The sequence below is a fragment of the Mustelus asterias genome, chromosome 8, assembly GCF_964213995.1.
Source record: "Mustelus asterias chromosome 8, sMusAst1.hap1.1, whole genome shotgun sequence".
NCBI lineage: Eukaryota > Metazoa > Chordata > Chondrichthyes > Carcharhiniformes > Triakidae > Mustelus > Mustelus asterias.
The window spans coordinates 106,520,134-106,540,956 of record NC_135808.1 but is presented as its reverse complement, the minus strand read 5'-3'; the positions used below and the strand labels follow the sequence as shown (position 1 = coordinate 106,540,956).

The 20,823-nt window shown below is 43.5% G+C and overlaps 1 protein-coding gene across 4 annotated transcripts in view; it reads right to left on the bottom strand.

The window, feature by feature from the left end:
• Positions 1-7,079: 7,079 nt before the first annotated feature.
• The window catches only part of slc6a9 (solute carrier family 6 member 9), a 251,359-nt gene continuing 237,615 nt past the window's right edge, over positions 7,080-20,823 (bottom strand). For all 4 annotated transcript variants that reach the window (XM_078218677.1, XM_078218676.1, XM_078218680.1 and 1 more), the window contains 2 exons: positions 16,555-16,725; positions 7,080-15,044 (listed from right to left, as the gene is read on the bottom strand). In XM_078218677.1, coding sequence (XP_078074803.1) covers positions 14,811-15,044; positions 16,555-16,725 — 405 coding nt within the window. In that variant the 3' untranslated portion in view covers positions 7,080-14,810. The remainder of the gene's footprint in view (positions 15,045-16,554; positions 16,726-20,823) is intronic.

Genomic DNA, 20,823 nt, shown 5'->3' with positions numbered 1-20,823 from the left:
AAAACGTTACCATGGCAAAGCTCCTCGGAGCAGAGGGGGAATTTCCCTGGTAATTTTGTTTGGGCTGAATGTGCAGCCTTCCCTGCTTACGACCATTTTGTAGGGGCATAGAGCCTCTGGTTCCAATGTCACTACCCCACCCGCCTCTCAGTCTACCACAGGAAGGCCGACTCCATTGAGCCTTTATTAGAGCACCTGCTCTAATTAATTGCCTGCCTACTTCTGAGCTCCTGGGAATGTTCTCTGGCAGCAAGAATGTATCGTGTAGCTGGCATCGGCCTATATTTTACCAACTCCCCCTCAAGCCACCACCATGTGATCAGGAAAACTGCTGTAAGCATGGGGCAGGGGGAAGAGGCATGTCTCCATTAACCAGTACTAGGTTTGAACCCACACTATTACCAACCTGTATTGTACATGGATTAGCCAAGGGACCCAGTCCAACACCGGCATCTCCACATCATGATTAGCCAAGGGGGCAGATTGAGGGAACATTGTGATGTCAAGCTGTGTCAGGACTTTAGCACTGACATTTCTGAAGGATCAGTTTGAGGTAAACCATCCCTCATTCAGTGAAGTAGCTGTCATGTTAGCAAAGATAAGACTCTTGTGATTGCTTACTCAGAAGTGTTAATGGCCTGCCAGTACTTGGGAAGTAGTGATAGACAAATTATGAGAGAGTTCACAACAGAACCCCAGACCAGATAAAAGGCTATCTGTAAAAAGAGAACACTTCTAGGTCAATGATTCTTCTGATGGAAAAAGGCCAAAACCATCCTTTTATCATCCTGTTTGCCTGAGTGAGTTTCAACAGCAAAGTAAACTTGCTGAGCATCACGACAGAAATGGACAGTCAATGTTAGCTAGAGTCTTCGAAGTGGCGACAACATTATTTTTTAAATAGATAAATTGTTGAAAAGAGGCAGAGCTCACGTTGAAGAGGGAATGTTATCAGCAGATCTGTTCGCAAATAGTCAAGCGGAAAATTATTCTTGTATTGAAAAGTAGCAGTGCTGGGTGTAAAATGGGCTGCTGACTCTGTCCACATTATCACCATTACCAAAGACCATGCTCCCCCACCACCCTCCCCAACTGCTCCACCATGTATAATTTTGATCCAAACATCTGGTGCAATAATTGCAGTTTGATAGCAAATTTAAGTTCAGGATTTTTAAAAAAAGTTGTATGGAAATGTAAGGCAAGGTCTCTGAAATAAATATCTATTCAAAATGTGCTGTACTAAAAGAATACTATAAATATAATGAAAAACAGGCAACTCGCATTTTTATCAATCAGATTTGATGAATTTTTCATGAATGATTGGGGATATTTGGAACAGTCTGAAAGACGTGCTGGTTAGGTGCTAAATTCTCCCTCAATGTACCCAAACAGGCACAAGAGTGTGGCGACTACGGGATCTTCACAGTAACTTCATTGCAGTGTTAATGTAAGCCTACTTGTGAAAATGATAAATAATCTTTTAATAATTTTAAACTTCAAACATTTTCCAGAAATGATGTGAGCTGTGAAAATAAAGCACCATTTTTACTATAACCTTGGAATCACTGATAATTTTTCATGGGCTGAACCATATTTAGGATTCCCAGTCAAATACCTAAAATGGGTGTTAGGTCCGATTTGGGAACTCTGATTGGACCAAATCCTGGAGGTCTCATCACATGATACCCAGTCATGTGACACCCAATTGCTGCAGGTTGCAAATGTTATTGGAAGGAGGTAGGTCCATTGGCTATGCTACATTCTCCCTCAGGGCACTGGAGTGTGGCGACTAGGCAACTTTCACAGTAATTTCATTGCAGTGTTAATGTAAGCCTACTTGTGACACTAATAAATATACTCAACCCCTTCTTTATAACGATTCACTGGTAGTTCACTGCCTTTCCTCACCGTTTCTTCCTTCATCAGCTTGTTCTTAAGCAAAGCAGTGGTTCCAGGACCAGAGGCAGAAGAAAGGAATTCATTGAGCACGTAACGGGAGATGGTTGCTGGATTTCCATGTTCCTCCTTTGTAATTTAGCTAATCTGCGTTAACAATCTATGTGTTTTCTGTATCCCATAAGTCATTAGCCAGTCAACAAAGGTCAATAAGCATTTCTATTGGGGAGAGACTATTGGTTCTGGTGTGAGGGCCAGTACTCTGCAAGCAGGGGGCAGGGAGAAGAGGCATGTCTCCATTAACCAATACTAGGTTTGAACCCACACTGTTACCAATCTGCAGCACGTTCTAGCTAACTGTGCGAACCCCCACATATTTCCTTTATCACTGTTCCATGCCCACTAATGGGCTTATCGTGTTATTAGTTCTGATAGTCAGCATATCTCTTCTTCACCCAATCATTTTTTCTTTTCTTGTGAATGTGGCTCCCATCCCCTCCACTTCTCCCATCTTCTTTTCCCTCAAGTCTTGTTACATTCCTTCTTGCAGGGCTCAGTCTCGAGCATTGACATTTTCTATTCCTCAGAGATGCTGCCTGGCTTGCTGAGTATTTTCTGTACAATAGGTCTTCTTTATTTGAGATTGCACTACATTCACAATTTCCTTCCTTTATCTCTCTCCCCGGCTTGAGGCAGGACAGGGAGGAGTCTGGGCCAGAAAGGCACACTCAACTGTCCAGTACGGATGCAAAAGTATTTTTCTCCTGAGTTCACTATTCTTTTGACACATGTTTTAAAAAATTCCTCCCACCTTAAAGATAATCAGAGTGAAATTGCAAAAGACAGGACAGGTAAAGTTTATTTATTAGCCACAAATAGACTTACATTAACACTGCAATCCTGCAGTCGCCACACTCCAGCGCCTGTTCGGGTAAACTGAGGGAGAATTTAGCACGGCCAATGCACCCAACCAGCACGTCTTTCGGACTCTGGGAGGAAACCAGAGCACCTGGAGGAAACCCATGCAGACACGGGGGTAAGTATCGGGGTGATCCATTAGCCGTCTTTAAATTTATGCAGGGGTTTGATAGGATAGACTTGGAGAAGATGTTTGCACTTGTGTGGGAGTCTAAACTAGAGGACATAAATACCAAATGGTCACTAATAAATCCAATTGGAAATTCAGGTCAAGTCTCTTTACCCAAAGATTATGGAATGTACTGCCACATGAAGTAATTGTTGCGAATTTCATTTAATTAAATACATGAGGGTGAAAGGAATAAAAGGATATGCCAACATAAGCAAAGTAAGTTGGGAGCAGGCATGTGTGGAGCATAAACACCAGCAGACAGCAGTTGGGTTGAGTAGCCCATTTCTGTGAGTCAATTCCATGTAATTTACCTTCTGGATTGGTTGTGCAGGGTGAATAGCTGATTGGCTGAGGGGACCATCATACCCCATTCCATACAGGGGTCAGCTCACTACACCACAAACCTCTCTCTCTCTGAGTGGCAGCAGTTGATGAGTAGCTGATTCGAGGAGACTCTTGAAATGCATGTTTTATGTAAACCTTCTTTTGACGTTACAGCAGATAATCAATTAGAAGAAGATTCTAGGCATTTATGTCCAATATTGTGCAATCAGTTCACTAAGAAATGGCTGGAAGGATGTTTCAGAATGTAGTGAAGCTGTGAAGAAGGCCTGTAGTGTGTTAGCCTTTATTAACAGGGGGTTGGAGTTTAAGAGCCGTGGGGTTATGCTGCAACTGTACAGGACCTTGGTGAGACCACATTTGGAATATTGTGTGCAGTTCTGGTCACCTCACTATAGGAAGGATGTGGAAGCGCTGGAAGGAGTGCAGAGGAGATTTACCAGGATGCTGCCTGGTTTGGAGGGTAGGTCATATGAGGAAAGGTTGAGGGAGCTAGGGCTATTCTCTCTGGAGCGGAGGCGGCTGAGGGGAGACTTGATAGAGGTGTATAAAATGATGAAGGGGATAGATAGAGTGAACGTTCAAAGACTATTTCCTCGGGTGGATGGAGCTATTACAAGGGGGCATAACTATAGGGTTCGTGGTGGGAGATACAGGACGGATATCAGAGGTAGGTTCTTTACGCAGAGAGTGGTTGGGGTGTGGAATGGACTGCCTGCAGTGATAGTGGAGTCAGACACTTTAGAAACATTTAAGCGGTTATTGGATAGGCACATGGAGCACACCAGGATGATAGGGAGTGGGATAGCTTGATCTTGGTTTCAGATAAAGCTCGGCACAACATCGTGGGCCGAAGGGCCTGTTCTGTGCTGTACTGTTCTATGTTCTATGTTCTAGTGTGAGTGGTTGCAATGATTCCCCTTCTTGACTGATCGCTGTTTTCTCTCTGTACACTTCCTGTTACATGGGGATCATTAATACATCTACCCATGGGCTTCATGGAGTAAGAGCAGCCTGATAGAGCGAACAGAGGCTTACCCAATGGGAAGCAGCCAGCGGAGGTTTTTAAGTCTCTAACTTTACCGAGACTGGACTTGTAGGTCCCAAGGTGACGACTACCTGACTGTAAGCTTCGGGTGTGGCCTTTTCCTTTGGTGCCACAATAAAAGGTGTAGGTGACAGGAAACGGATGTTTGGCTGAATTACTACACCTACTTACTGCGGCATGATGGCACAGTGGTTAGCATTGCTGTCTCACAGCGCCAGGGATCCGGGTTCAATTCCTGGCTTGGGTCACTATCTGTGTGGAATCTGCACACTTGCCCCATGTCTGCGTGGGTTTCCTCCGGGTGCTCCGGTTTCCTCCCACAGTCTGAAAGATGTGCTGTTTAGGTGCATTGGCCATTCTAAATGCTTCTTCAGTGTACCCTGACAGAGTGTGGCAACGAGGGGATTTTCATAGTAACTTCATTGCAGTGTTAATGTAAGCCTACTTGTGACACTAATAAATAAAATTAAACTATGGGGACAAGTGAGAGAACTCCTGCAAGATTTCAGTACCGTCCCCCTCGTCCAGCCCCAATTTACTAATAGGGGGATGCTTAGCTCCCAGTCATTGGCAGTGAAATTCTCTGATACAATAACTGTCAGATCTCTACAGGAGCATTTTAAAATGGATAGGCAGGGATACTAGATTAGAAGCTGCTGTGTTCACATTCTGAGTGATCGATCCATCCTGCCTGGGAAAAGAAATTGGTGAAACTTAGGCCAATGCACGTGGGGGCGATTCTCCCCAAAAAATTCAGTGTCAAATTCGCATACGAACTGGAGTAACTCCCGCTGGTGTTTTCAGTGGGATTTTGAAAATGACTCTCCCACACTCTGTGCATCACAGAGTGCCCTCGCGTGAATCACGCAGAAAATCAGTGGGCGGGGTCCATTCGCACTGGAGAGGCCGGCAGCATAGTGCTGGGTGGGCCACCTTGCATACGCCAATCTGTCAGTGCCGAGGTCGGTGCATGCTCAATAACCTCATGCTGCTGGCCTCCCAATCGCTGGCCAACTCGATCGCTGGCCAGCTCTGTGACCCCCACATCATTGGCTTACGGCCCCCCCCTCCCCCCAAGGCCTGATCGCTGGCCCCTCGTACGTGTCCTGGCCCAGCTCTGTCTCCCCCCACCCCGTCCTGATCTCGCACCCCACGCAGTCCTGATCTCCTGGCAGGTCGACCCACCCTGATGGCCAGCCCCGTGTCTCCCAAGTTGCTGGCTTACTGCTCCCCCCCAAGGCCCATTCACTGGCCCCCTTGTATGTGTCCAGGCCCGTGTTGATCTCCCTCCCCACCGCCCCCCCAACTTCCCCCGCAGTCCTGATCTTCACCCCCACCCCCCACAGTCCTGATCTCCCCACCCCCCTATTCCTTGCGACCCCACCCAGCAGGCCGACCCCCCCCCCCCCCCGATGGCCAGCCCCTACCACTAGCCTCTCTCCCTCAATCACCCAGCCGGACTGCGGAGTGGTAGCAGGACTCTTCCCCCCCCCCCCCCTCGCCCCCCAGAGGCCCTGACCCCCCATTAAGCTTAACCCCATTCTGGCCCCACCATCCTGGCACTGCCTGATGCCCAGTGGGCAGTGCAAAGAAGCCCCTGGGTATTGCCACTTTGCCCCTTGGGCAGTGCGAGGGGGCCAGGTTGCCACTGCTAAGCTGGCAATGCCCAGGGGGCACCCCCTCTCACCCTCGGAGATTTCAATCCCGGGCCTGCTAATCAGACGTAAAGTATATGTAAATTCTAAGTTGAATAAATTTTATAGCTCTACACCAATTTCTGGCGAAGGCAGTGCAGTGGGCTGGGAGAATCACCCCCTATACTTCATACTCTTCGCACAGTTAACCTAAAACGCACAACGGTCAAGTTGATAATTATGGGTGTTGAGCAACAGAAAGTTCTGAAAGCAAAGGGCAAAATTTCCCATGTGCATTTTGCAATGACATCATTAACCTCTTCATGAAGGACGTCTTTACAATTTGACTGCTTCAATCACAGCCAAACTTCCAATAACATTCCCTTTTCTGTATCTCATTAATGTGTTTTCAGTAACCTCTCAAACTCTTTCCGCTGAACTGCTGTGACTCTTTTAAACAAAAACTCCCACTGTTCGTTCACTGTTTGGCGGCACAGTGGGACAGTGGTTCGCACAGCTGCCTCACAACGCCAGCGACCCCGGGTTCAATTTCGGCCTCCGGTAACTGTCTGTGTGGAGTTTGCACGTTCTCCCTGTGTTTGCATGGGTTTCCCCTGGATGCTTCAGTTTCCTCCCACAGTCCAAAAATGTGCGGGGTTAGGTGGATTGGCCATGCTAAATTGCCCTTTAGTGTCCCAAGATGTGTAGGCCAGGGGGATTAGTGGGATAAATGCACGGCGGGCAGGGGGGTTTGGGTGGAATGCTCTGTCAGAGTGTTTGTGCAGACCTGATTGGCCAATGGCCTCTCTGCATTGTACGGATTCTATGTGATATTGCCTCTCCGAATAAGATCTCAAGCCAAAAAATGGGCAGGCTGTTTTGCTGCCATTAACACTCAAGAACTAACATTGGTTCTTTTGCAATTTTGTTGTCTTAATCACATACAAACACACTTTTTGTTTTAAGTAACGTCTTTCTTTCCAGATTTTACATGCCACACTTCTTGGGAAGTAAAGCACCTGGCTCCCTGATTATTCTGGTGACACAACACAAGAATGAGCACAATGTAATTTGGTCATCAAAGGAAAAACAACAGGTAAAAAAAACACTGCTGGTTAATTAATTTTTTAATTCACATTTCTGACAGATTATAAAATAAAATCTCTGGAATCTACAGGTTCCATTTTAAAGCTTTGCTGGGTTTCAGTTTGTCAATGAATAAAATTTACAGCAGATTTGTTGTTGTAACGAATACTGTGCTCATAAGCTGTCCTGTGATAAATCCTCTCCCCGCTACAGCAGACCTCCAGTACCAGTCGTAGTGGATGTAGGGTCTGTTGCATAAAAACAGCCATACGGCCACTGGGAGGTGGCAAAATAAAGCATCACCTATGTTTTGCTCTTTTTTGTTCTCTCTTGCCAATTCAGATGGAGCGTATTAAATCGGGGGGTGCAAATTTTGATACACTGTTGGTCTCAAAACAGAATCAAGTTAAGCATAGTATGGGTTAATCTGCCATGTCTTCGCTAAAACACAAGCTTGGGGAAAATCATTCAAGTTTCTATTCCAGCTAGCCACCGAGTGAGATTTGATGTAGGATTATATTAAATTAGGGGTACATGTGTATGGTAGACTTCTGGCTATGAGGAGTAGGGTGGTTTTTAAGTTTTTAGAGGATTTTCACGGTAACTTCATTGCAGTGTTGATGTAAGTCTACTATGACACTAATAAATAAACTTAAAACTTAAGGGTGAGGTCAGCCCATGTTCATTTCACATGGACATCAGATCATGCAGTATAATGTGGATAAATGAGAAGTTATCCACTTTAGTAGCAATAATAGGAAGACAGATTATTACTTGAATGGGTGTAACTTGAGAGAGGTGGATACTCAATGAGGCCTTGGTGTCCTCGTGCATCAGTCGCTGAAAGTTAGTGCGCAGGTACAGCAGGCAGTAAAGAAGGTAAATGGTATGTTGACCTTCATAGCAAAAGGATTTGAGTATAGGGATAGGGATGTTTTGCTGCAATTGTGTAGGGCATTGGTGAGGCCACATCTGGAGTATTGTGTGCAGTTTTGATGTCCCTATCTGAGGAAGGATGTCCTTGCCATAGAGGGAGTACAGTGAAGGATTATCAGGCTGATTCCTGGGATGGCAGGTCTGTCATATGAGGAGAGACTAAGTCAGTTAGGATTATAGTCAGTGGAGTTTAGAAGAGTGAGAGGGGGTCTCATAGAAACTTATAAAATTCTAACAGGGTTAGACATGGTAGATTCAGAAAGAATGTTCCCAATGGTGGGGGAATCGAGAACTAGGGGTCATAGTTTGAGGATAAGGGGTAAACCTTTTCGAACTGAGGTGAGGAGAAATGTCTTCACCCAGAGGGTGATGAATGTGTAGAATGCACTACCACAGAATGTAGTTGAGGCCAAAACGTTGTCTGATTTCAAGAAGAAATTAGATATAGCTCTTGGGGCTAAAAGGACCAAGGCATATGGGGAGAAGGGGGCAGCTGATATTGAATTTGATGATCAGCCATGACCAAAATGAATGGCGGAGCAGGCTTGAAAGGCTGAATGGCCTCCTCCTGCTTCTAGTTTATTTTCCTGGGCTGGCCCAGGGCTGAAGGGATAAAGGTGCGCATACTGGGTGGGATTCTCTGGACTTTTCTGTGGTGGGACCCATTGCGAGTGAGAATGGAGAATTGGCGTTCCAGCCAAAACTCCATTCACTTTCAGTGGCACTGGAAAATTCCAGATACAAACAAGGGCAGGAGATTTTGGCCACTGTTTTCTTTCATTCATTCGTGAGACATGGGCGTCACTAGCTGGCCAGAATTTATTGCCCATCCCTGGTTCCCTGAGGGTATTTGAGAGTCAACCACATTGCTGTGGCTCTGGAGTCACATGTAGGTCAGACGGGGTAAGGACGGCAGATTTCCTTCCCTAAAGGACATTAGTGAATCAGAATTCTGACAATCGACAATGGCTTCACGGTCATCAGTAGATTCTTAATTCCAGATATTTGTATTGAATTCAAATTCCATCACCTGCCGTGGCAGGATTTGAACCCAAGTCCCCAGAACATTAGCTGAATTTCTGGATTAATAGTCTCGCGATGATACCACTAGGCCATCGCCTCCACTGTATCTGAAGCTTCCACCTACATAAGCTCTGAGAGTCATTGTTTTAGGTATAGCAACTAGCTGTGGGGTGATGAGAACTAGCCAAGTGCATTTTATCAGGATTGTTCAACTTATTAAAATTCACCATCCAACTTGAAACTTAATTCAGCAACAACTGGGTCCCAGAAGTAGAAGTGGAAAGGAAGTTTGTTACAATTGATTATTTGTAATGAGAAGTATTGTTACAAGGTGGTTGTAATGAGAGGCATTGTTACAAGGTAGTTACAGTGAGAGGTATTGTTACGAGGTGGTTGTAATGAGAGATACTGTTACAAGCTGGTTGTAATGAGAGATATTGTTACAAGGTGGTGTGACTAGTGGAAATCCCACTGATTATAAACCATTTTCACTCAGTTTGTGATTTCATTGTAGTGATAAGTAGTTTAAAAGCCTGAATGTGATTATATTAAATGCACAAGAAGCAAAACAGAGTCATGAACCACGAACAACAGAACCAAAATCCGATCTGATATAGAAATGTGAGCATCTTACAGGAATCAATAATGTCTGATTTATGCAACTGACCCCTGAATGAAAGAGATTTACACAAGTAAGTAGCTTCTTTAATATATATTTCTCTCTTCTCCTAAACACTGAAAGAATCAAGTAAACTGTTCATATAAGACTACAGATTACAGTCACTTGAAACAATATACACTATCAAGAAAATACTGTGTACACAATTATAGTTCTCATTTTGAGCTATTGGCACATTGGAAAGGAAAAACTTCCTTTGTTTTCCAGCACATACATCTAAACAGGAAAGCAAGGCGGTGCTCAAACTTAAATCACACATTAAATACAGCATGAATGTTTTATATAGATCAAAGTCAGAGGTAGGAAGGAAGCACGGGATACAAAGGTCTTTTCCATTAACCTTTACTGAGTGAATGCACAAAGGTGCTGTTCAGAAAAGGTGAGAGGAATGGACAATTGCGAGGTGCGATGGAACACTTGATAGATTACAAATCTACATATTTACAGCTATAAATAGGTAGAAGGTTGAAAGGATTGATAATTGTGAGAGATAGAGGAAGTGCATGCACAGAAAACAAAAGGAACAGAGAGAAATGAGAACATTAATGTGAACCAGGAACACGGTTCAATCCAGATCATTGCTTCAACTATAAAGGTGTGTGCTTGAGTGTGTTCACTGAAGATTGAACGTCATTATCTAACTATCCCCACGCACCTCTCACCAAATCAAGACATATCAATTAGCGTGTAACATGGATATGTTATGACACCTGTGACCCTTTAATCTGTTCTGCTGTGTGCCAGGAAAGGGGTCATGTGGTGTTGCTGCAATGTTTTCTAGGTTTGAACAGTCCAAGGTCTGCAGCAGTGCAAACATCATCTCGGGAGAGATGTCACTCTGGACATATGTGCAACATTTCAAACGTTATGTAATAACCGGAGACATGAAGCTGAATTTTCCATTGTGTTATTTTAGTGCAAGTGGTAATCCAGTAAGACTCATTTATTTAATTTTACAAGATTTAACTGCCAGCATTAAAATAACACAGATTGGAAAATCTAAATTCTAGTGTCTATGAATGGAGCAGCAGTGGCACTGGTGAAAGACATGTTTACTGGCTTGGTTGGCAATTACTTTCACCGCTGCAGAAATGAAGCAAACTGGTAACTGATGTATATGTCAAATTTTATTGAGCTGTTTAAGTATTCCCTTGTCAAACCAAATTCTTACCAGTCAACTCTTGCTGAACTAATTCTAATCATCCCACACATTGTGCTTCGTTACCCGACAAACAGATTTCTTTAAGCGACAGTTTGCCATTGAATGTTAATACTATGAATTAATAATATATCAACCTTATAATAGCTTCGAGTCACTGGGTCAGGAAGTGCAGACTTTGACCATCTTGAGCTAGCTTCCTTACATTGATAAAAAGTGCTATTAAGGGAACTGTGCAAGAACATACTTCTCCCTATTGTTTGATAATGAAAGTCAGCGAATTGCGGGCTGCGGTTTTCTCAACATGAGTTATGGGCCAGTATATGTATCTCAGGTGTACAATAGAACACATATTGATTTTTTTTTGGTTGTAATTTGTAAACTATTCCCTCTTGGGTTATAAACATGATTGAATATGTTGTATGGCCTGGAGGCATGATAGTTGTGTTACGTTGGCTTGACGGGTGAGAGTCTAATTGGACACTTTTCTGGTCTCTTCTAGATCAAAAACAAATGGCTTGCATATATGTATATAGCACCTTTCTTAGCCTCAGGACGTCCCAAAGTGCCTTTCAGCCAACAATATACTTTTCAAGTATAATGATGACCAGAACATTGGATTGAACTCCCTGCCCTTTTCCAAAATAGTGCCATGGGATCTTTTACGTCCACCTGAGGGAGACGGGCCTTAGTTTAACGTCTTTTCCAAAAGACGGCACCTTCAATAAGGCAGCACCTCTTCGGTACTACAGTGGAGAATCAGCTTAGATTTTGTGTTCAAGTCTCTGGAGCAGGACCTGGGCCAATTATCTCTGACTCTGAGGCTAACATTACCCTCAATTGCAGTCAATATATGCACGTTATTGAATTATAAAGGCTGATAAGTCAATTGCCCGGCCTAGATTAAACCCCATATTGAAAAGTATAAAAGAACAAATTTGGATGATGTGAGTGACTTTAGGACAGAATGGAAAAGGGAAAGGTATAGAAAGGAGAACAAGGAAAGAGGCAATTTAATTTGCAGCTTCATAATGGCAATATCTACTCTGTTATATTACATATTTCCATGTAATCAAAATTTCACATTATCAAGCAAATGCAATGGAATCTACATAAATGTGTATCACAGCCAGGCACAGAATCCCATCATGTCCATTTCCATCATGCAAGCATTCCGATATAAACATAATCTGTTCCAGAAATTGAATCCTACGGAACATTCTCATTTCTTTCCAATAAATGGAAATTCCCAATCCGATCAAAATTTGGATCCAAGCACGTCATCTCTTGGCATAAACCCATCTGGATTTGTTAGGTTAGGACTGGAATGCACACTGTACAATTTAAGCACTTAACACATAATTTGACACATCAATGCAACTGTACATGGGTTTTAAGGAGCCACCTTTGGCTCTAAGTATTGAGGTGACCCTTTTTTTTACAACTTGGTTTGTGGGAAAATACAGGTTTCAAAGCAGCAAAGGATATATCATCTGCTTGTGCTGTTCAATCTCTCCTTACTCGAAGCTCTGCTGGTTTATGAACATCTCCCTTTTTGTCCGCATTATTTTAAAATATTGGGTGCATGTTTTAATTCTTGCCTAAACTGAACGCAGAGTTGGCAATGAGCCTATTAAAATGGCAATTGGGGCCCTACCACAGACAGAGGAATTCACATCCCGTCTCCTGGGCTGATATGCTGACTTAAAGGTCTTCCTGAAAATTGAATCAGACACATCGCGTGTGTCAAAAGGGGTATCCATGGTGCCATCCAATCATCAATAGGTGAGTGGGCAATCGCTCCCATCGTTTTCAAACAATATTTTTCACTCTTAGAGAAATTTCTTTTCTGCAAGTGTGCCAATGCAGCAGGTTGGTAAAAGTTACATTTCTAATTTTCCCAACTCCTCCCCCTCTCCAGCACTGTAAAAAAGACCCAAAATGCGAGGCAAGCATTTCAGTGTGACAGGTCCTCTTAGCACCTGTTCTAAAAAAGGTATTTAACAGAACCTTGGTTTAAAAATTGATTGGCAAGTTGCCATTTCTGAATGGTTGCATCAGGCACCTCTTTGTTCCAAGATTTGCTGTAATGTGACTGCTAATGTCCAATTGGCTTTTTTATTTTTCCAAAATAGATTTTCAAGAAAAAAGAATCAGACAACTTTTGAAAGGCAACTATGTCTTCTAACAGCTACTGCCACCCAGTAACCCACCTCCAAAATCTCACTACCCTTCCTGCATGATATGTGCTATGGGCTAGAAGCACTGTCTAAATCAGTGGTCCCCAAAGGGTGCGGCGTGCCACACTGGTGCGGCGAGAGAGGATGGCAAGTGTGGCGGGAAGATTCAAGGACAATCAAAGAAACATTTAAACATGGATTGATATTTATCCAAAGTGAGAGCAAGAACATCAAGTGATGCTGAGGACGATGTCCCATGATCATATTAGAAAGTAGTTGTGTTCTATGTTATGAATCAAGCACTGTTAGGAGTTTTTTTTCTTTTTGGAATTATTTCTTATCAATAAAAAATTCGGTGTGGCGCGAGCAAATTTTTATTCCGAAAGTGCGGCCCAGTGAAAAAAGTTTGGGAACCACTGGTCTAAATAGTGACATTAATTGGCTTTCTATAGTGTCAGCTTGCAGCTCTGCAGATATGGCCAGTGTCTAATGTGCCAAGAATGCATTATCAGTCCCCGTCTCCTTGTTGCATTAACGCATCACTGCCTCCTCCTTAAAATCCATGCAAAACTTCGATAGCAACTGTTCTGTGTTGGTTGATCTCCACATAAACAGTACATATCAAGTAAACACTAGGGCAAGGTATGTAACAGGGTTGTACCAATAGGTTTGGAAAAAAATGAACATTTGAGATATCAATAATATTATCAAATATTCCTAAGTATTCATGCATTTCTGATACTGTGTTGGACATGCACACTGTATCGTTGGTTTACTTGTATAGACTCTCTTCTGCAGTGGTACTGATAATGTACAGCACATCTGAGTGTGGTATTGATGGACAAGTCGCCATTACAAACAAGAAGTTATTTCAGTGACAGGCCAATTTTTTGTGGATAAATAAAAACATTCAATTATCTGTTGTCTCCAATAGCTGCAGCTGTACAAATGGTTAAGTAAAACTGACTTAAATATATGTAATATACCTTTTTATCTGTGTCTTCTGTAAAAGCTAACATGGAAACTACTTAATAGTGGGGGGGGGGGGAAGTTGTTCTAGTTAACATATTTATATATCAAAACATTAGAAATGCAGCCAAAAAGGTACAAAGCCACCAAATACAGTGATCAGAATAATTTGTATCTCCAAGATAGTTTGGCTTGGTTAATCACTTTAAAATGTGCAGTCACACATTTCCTATAAAATGGGCATTACCTTCAGCTTCTTTCGCTAATCATCCTTTCATCTTTTTTGTTACTCAATAACTACTGTGATATTAAAACTTGATGTTGATAAAACACAGTGCTATAGTGTGGAGTCGATAGGCACAAACAGATGTTCAAAAGAAATCAAACAGTCAGAGAACTAAAACTATATTGTGACTGGGACAATTTTTGATCACCTATCAGTTGTACTAATGTACAAATAGTATGTATACAAAGTACTGCATTCCACAAAATGACAACAAAAATAACTGATTTCTGAAAAAAAATCAGGTTTAAATATTAAGTTATGAGATTCTATTGATATCTATAAAAAAAAGAATGAAAAGAAGAAAGAAAACACACATACCTGAAAAAATCAATTAAGTTGTGTTGACTACTTGTCAAATTCCATAGATCAGATAAGAAATTAAAGGGAGAGAACCTTTCTTCACAAGTAAAGGTTCTACTTCCCAACCAACCCCCACCCCATAAACCCAATTAAGTGTCTTCTTTGATTTAAAAGGACTTTGACTACACATTAGGCTCCTGTGTTCTGGCAGAACCGTTGCTGCCCTGTATGGTGAGGTTATTTTCTATATTTTCTGTTGGTAGTTGCTCCTTCTCTCGCTCTTTATCTGGATTCAGTTGCTGAATTTCAAGATTGAACTCGTAGGATGGGCTGCCCACCGTTGCGTATCGGTCGGTACGGTGCTCTAATAAACTCGGTCCCCAGTCCTTGCTTGGTTTATTTGCATTCTTCACACGCTGGCAAGGCAAGAGAGAGACTCGGTCAGGCTGAACTTGGTTATTGAGCTACGTCAGGCGATGTTAGAAAAGAGAAATTCCGATCACTGTGTGATGGACTTACCAAATGAGCTTGAACACAACTACTATTTAATATTCGAGACTATTCATCCTAATCTGATTTACTTCTCTCAATTCATCTCGAAGGAAAGCTATTTCAAAGTGGATATTCAGAACTGGTGTTGACTCATTTGGAGTGATCATGAGCAACTCTAGCTGGTATCATGATAGGCCAGTATTTGCTGTGGTTAGCTAAAATGTATGTGTAATTTATAAACGCCCAAGTAAGAAGTCTTTCTAAAACAATTTAAAAACTGGATTTAAAATAAAAAGCTTGGTTTATTGTGCCATTGTTGGCAAATCATAGAAATTCTGATGATAAAGCTGGACTTTATGTGGGGGGGGGGGGGGGGGGGGGGTGGAGTTCTTTCATTTGGGAAGGACGCAACATTTATAGAAACTGTGAAAGATATTAAGTGGTATGGATAAAGTTTGTCTGAGCTTTGCTTCGAAGAATGGCAGAATACGAGAACAAGGGGCAGGGTTAGAGCTGTTGAAAGGAATGTTTAGAGCATAAAAGGAAAAACATCTTCATGCAAAGGGCCATCAACATTTGGAACAGATAAACGATCATTGCAACCTTTCACAGGACTCACTGGAACTCCTGAATTTTCCTTTTGATCTGGAATCTGCAGATCCTTAAAAGCGAAGCCTGGCTTCATTTAACTACGGTTTTATGATTTATTTTGACTTCTCTCATTTAAACTAGCATAGCATCCTTCACTTAAATTCTCAACAATAAAAAGCATTCTTTCTGGTTGTATCACAGCTTTGTATGGTTGCTGCTCTGTCCAAGACCGCAAGAAACTATAAAGGGTCATGAACGAAGCCCAGTCCATCACTCAAACCAGCCTCCCATCCATTGATTCTGTCTACACTTCCCACTGCCCTGGAAAAGCAGCCAACATAATCAAGGACCCCATGCACCCTGGACATACTGGGCAGGATTTTACATCCTCACTGGTCCCGAAACCGTAAAATCCTGCCCAAGGTCAATGGACCTTTCTGTGGCCTGCCCCTCGGCTCCGATTCCCAAGGTGGGCGGGGTGGTAAAAGTCCGGCCACTCTCTTCCACCTTCTCCTGTTGGGAAGAAGATACTAAAAGTCTGAGGTCACGTACCAACTGACTCAAGAACAGCTTTTTCCCTGCTGCCATCAGACTTTTGAATGGACCTACCTCATATTAAGTTGATCTTTCTCTATACCTTAGCTATGACTGTAACACCACATTCTGCATCCTCTCCTTTCCTTTTCTATGCACGGTATGCTTTGTCTGTACAGCGCGCAAGAAACAATATTTTTCATTGTATATTAATACATGTGGCAATAACAAACCAAATCAAATCAATTTTTTAAAAAATGATGTTACTTGCTCTAGGTGCATGTAAGGCAATCAATTTAGTCCACTCACCTCCCAAAATGTGGAGCCTTCGGATACGCATATCTTCCAAATGGCATAAATCGGGATACAGATTACTGAGGAGAGTGCCATCAAGATACCAAGAGTGATAGCCCAGGATGGGTAGACGTAGTCATTGTAACTAATGGGCTTATACTGGACCACAGTGAACACCAGAATGAACTGAAAAAATTAAATAAACATACGACTGAGTTCACCCAAATCTAAAGGGTTAACAACGCTGAAACAAATAAATTCTATTTGAGAGCATGTTTCTCAGGGTGAATTTTTTTTTCTCATTCATTTAGATGTGCTCAAATTATTCTTGGAGCATGCTATCCCTCCCAAAGGCAATCTATTTTCTTCAGCCTGTAATGCCTGTCTGCTAATGAAAAGGTTATAGATTTTAGACAGTTACTCTAAAGCACTTCATAGCGTTCACCACATAAAAGGATATGTTTAGAAGCAACCTATCCCATGGGCAAACCCTGAGTCAGTTAGTAGCAGTGGGTAATGGAAAAGAGAGTTCTTGATGAAAGAACTACCTAATCAGCCTTTTATTGGTACATGGAACTTGCTATTGGTAAGAATTGGCAATGCACCATCAGTAGGATGGAAGCAGCATAGGCTAATATAGCACACTGTCATTCCTGCACATGGTGCTACAGAATGGGAGGGACTGAGTTCCAAATCATCACTCTCAGCGTGAGTTCCGGATCTGGCTGTGATGTGAGGGGAGATGGTTAACAGGCATCTGCTGAAAGAGGGAAAGGGAAGTGAGTCATCCAGGGCCATTTCTGCCACCTTCCTAAGTGGCTCGTTATAAAATGACATAGGCAGAGGCTGGGAACAGTGCAGGGGATCGGTGCAATGTAGTGCATCATTTAAACAGATAGAGACAAAGCCAGGATTCTCCCAGCCCGCTGCGCTGCATTCAGCTGGTCACGAGTCTCCCAGGACGGTATTCTCCAGGCCCGCGGGTTCCCACTGGTGGTGTTTACGACTGCTCCCCACTAAGGGGAACAGGCGTCCTCACCCAGCTGGTGGGAACAGAGGCCATGGAGGCTCCCCCCCCCACAGCTTGGGGGCAAGGGAGGGGAGGTGCTCCTTGGGCAGTGTCAGCCTGGCACCCTGGCACTGCCCAAGGGGCACACTGGCACTGCCCACTGGGCACCAGGCACTGCCAAGGTGCAGGGGCTAGAGCCTACTGGGAGGGCAGGGTCTATTGGGGTGGTGATCAGTGATGGTCGGTGGGGGACGCGCTGCCAGTCTGCAAGCGGGATCGGTGGGAGAGGGAGGGATGAGGGCGTTTAGGGCTGGCCATCAGGGTGGGAGAATTGGGACTGGCCATTGGGAAAGTGGGGGGGCTGGCCGGGGTGGCCTGGTAGGCCAGCTGTAGGGGAGCTGGGGGGTCGGGAAGGCCAGCAATCAGAGAGAGGCCAGCGAGCAGGTGGCCGGCACTGGGGAGAACAAAGAACAGTACAGCACAGGAAACAGGCCCTTCGGCCCTCCAAGCCTGTGCCGCTCATTGGTCCAGCTAGACCATTTGTTATTATCCCTCCATTCCCAGAATGCTCATGTGACTATCCAGGTAAGTCCAGGTGGGGGGTGCAGTGTGCATGCCTCCATAGTGACAGATTGCCGCATACGCAGTGGCCCATTCAGCACTATGCTGCCAGCCTCACGGGCAGGAATATGCCTTGCCCACCACTTACCAGCATGGATCACACTGAGGCACTCTGCAATTCTCAGGGTGTCGGAGATTCGTTCTGGTAAGCACGCCCAAACAATGGGTGGGGAATACTGCTGTTTTCCTGCACGTTGGGCATTTATTTTTGTTCTTGGTGAATCCCAGCCAAAGAATCGTTCATACCAGGCTGAGCAAAACTGAATTTCTCCTGTCAGCTTCCACACTTTAATCCCCCTTAAAAACTGTACTCTCAATTCCCAAAGAACAATAAGGACACTCTATACAAACTTCAATGGGGGCATTAAACAGGTGGTAGTGGCTCTATTCAGCCCCCACACACTGGTCATTGTTCAATTACTGTTCATGTCACTATCATGCATTCACAGGCTGGGTATACACAAACAGGTTAGATGCAGAGTATGTTTCCAATTATGTCTCAACAATGTACCTCAACCACCTGCCTCAGAATAATAAATTCCTAACCCCACTGCATTATAACGGCATTTTTCAATTGATAAACCAATCATCCTTTTTGTAAATCAGGGATAATCAGCATGGATTTAAAGGAAGGTTGTGTTTGACACATTTAGTCAAATTGTTTGAGGAGGTAACCAGGAGTGTTGATGAAGGTAATGTATTTGATATGGTCCACATGGTCTTTAGCAAGGCTTTTGATAAGGGCCCTCATGGCAGAATGGTCAAGAAAGTAAGAGTCCATGGGATCCAAGGCAAAGTGACACATTGGATCCAAAACTGGCTGAAAGGCAGGAAGCAGAGGATGGGGGTAGAGGGATGTTTCTGTGACTGGAAGGGCTCCGTGTACACAATATACGGCTCTTGCTATTTGTGGTGCATTAATGATTCGGACTGTGTAGTGGATATGATCAAGAAGTTTGTGGATGAGACAAAAACTGGTAGGGTGGTTAATAGTGAGGAGGACATCAATGGAATGGTCAGGTGGGCAGAGCAGTGGCAAATTCAACCCAGAAAAGTGTGAGAGCTAACAAGGCAAAGGGTTACACTATGAATGTTAGGACCCTGGAAAGTAGTGAAGATCATAGGAGTGCATATCCATAGATCCCTGAAGGTGGCAGGGCAGCGAGTTAGTTAGTTAGCAAGTAGGTGGTTAACATAGGAACATAGGAATTAGGAGCGAGAGTAGGCAATTCAGCCCTTCGCGCCCACTCCGCCATTCTATATGATCATGGCTGATCTCCATCTCATCCTAACTCCACTTCCCTGCCTTTTCCCCATAGCCCTTTATCCCGCTTTTGATCAAATATTTATCTATCTCTTTCTTGAATCCATTGACTGGTTCTGCATCCACTGCACTCTGCGGCAGTGAGTTCCATAGATTCACAATCCTCTGTGAGAAGTAGCTTCTCCTTATCTCTGTCTTGAACCTCCCCCCTCTTACTCTACAACTATGACCTCTTCTCCTAGACTGTTCTAGAAGGAGGAACATTTGGGTAACATTTACTTTATCTATTCCGTTGAGTATTTTGTATACCTTAATCAAATCCCCCCTCATTCTTCTATATCCCAGCGAGTACAAGCCCTAGCTATTCAATGCTACTCATATGACAGCCCTTTCAAACCTGGAATGAATCTAGTGAACCTCTTCTGAACCACCTCCAGTGCCACTGCACCCTTCCTCAAAAAAGATGACCAAAACTGAACACAATACTCCAAGTGTGGTCTCACCAATGCCTTATACAATTGTAACAACACTTCTCTACTTTTATACTCTAGACCCTTTGCAATAAATGCATTCCATTTCTCTTTCTTATAACATTCTACACCTGCATACCCACTTTCTGAGATTCATGCACAAGGACACCCAGATCCCTCTGCACTTTTGAATCTGTTTCCCATTTAAATTGTAATTTGCCCTTTTATTCTTCTGGCCAAAATAGATAACCTCGCATTTATCCACATTAAACTCTATCTGCCAGATTCTGGCCCATTCCCCGAGCCTGTCAATATCAATTTGAAAACTTTTTATCTCCACATCACAGCTTGCTTTCCCACCTATTTTCGTGTCATTCTATTTTTCAGCAAATTTCACTATGTTACACTCCGTCCTTGCTCGTAGATCAATGATATAAGTTGTGGTCTGAGAGCTGAACCCTGCAGGACCCCACTAGTTACAGATCGCCTACTAGAGAAGGACCCATTATCCCACTCTTTGCTTTCTCTCAGTCAGCTAATCCTCAATCCAAGCCATTACTCTACCCCCAACCCCTTGGGATATAACCTTCTGGATCAGACTTTTGAGTGGCACCTTATTAAATGCCTTCTGGAAGTCCAGATAGGTCACATCCACAGGATCCCCGTTGTCTACCTTGCTGGTTACATCCTCAAAGAACTCTAGCAGGTTTGTCAAACAAGGATGAGTGTAGTCAGATATTTGTTGACCAGTGTAAACACGATGGGCCAAATGGCCTCCTTCTGTGCCGTGAATGTCTATGAGTCTATGTAGCTATCTAAACAATGCCAAGTGGTTGAAAATAAAAGGCTATTCTAATTATGGAGATTCTAAATTTATGGGTAATTTTGTGGTGTAAAGCGACGTTGATAGTGGGTCCTCA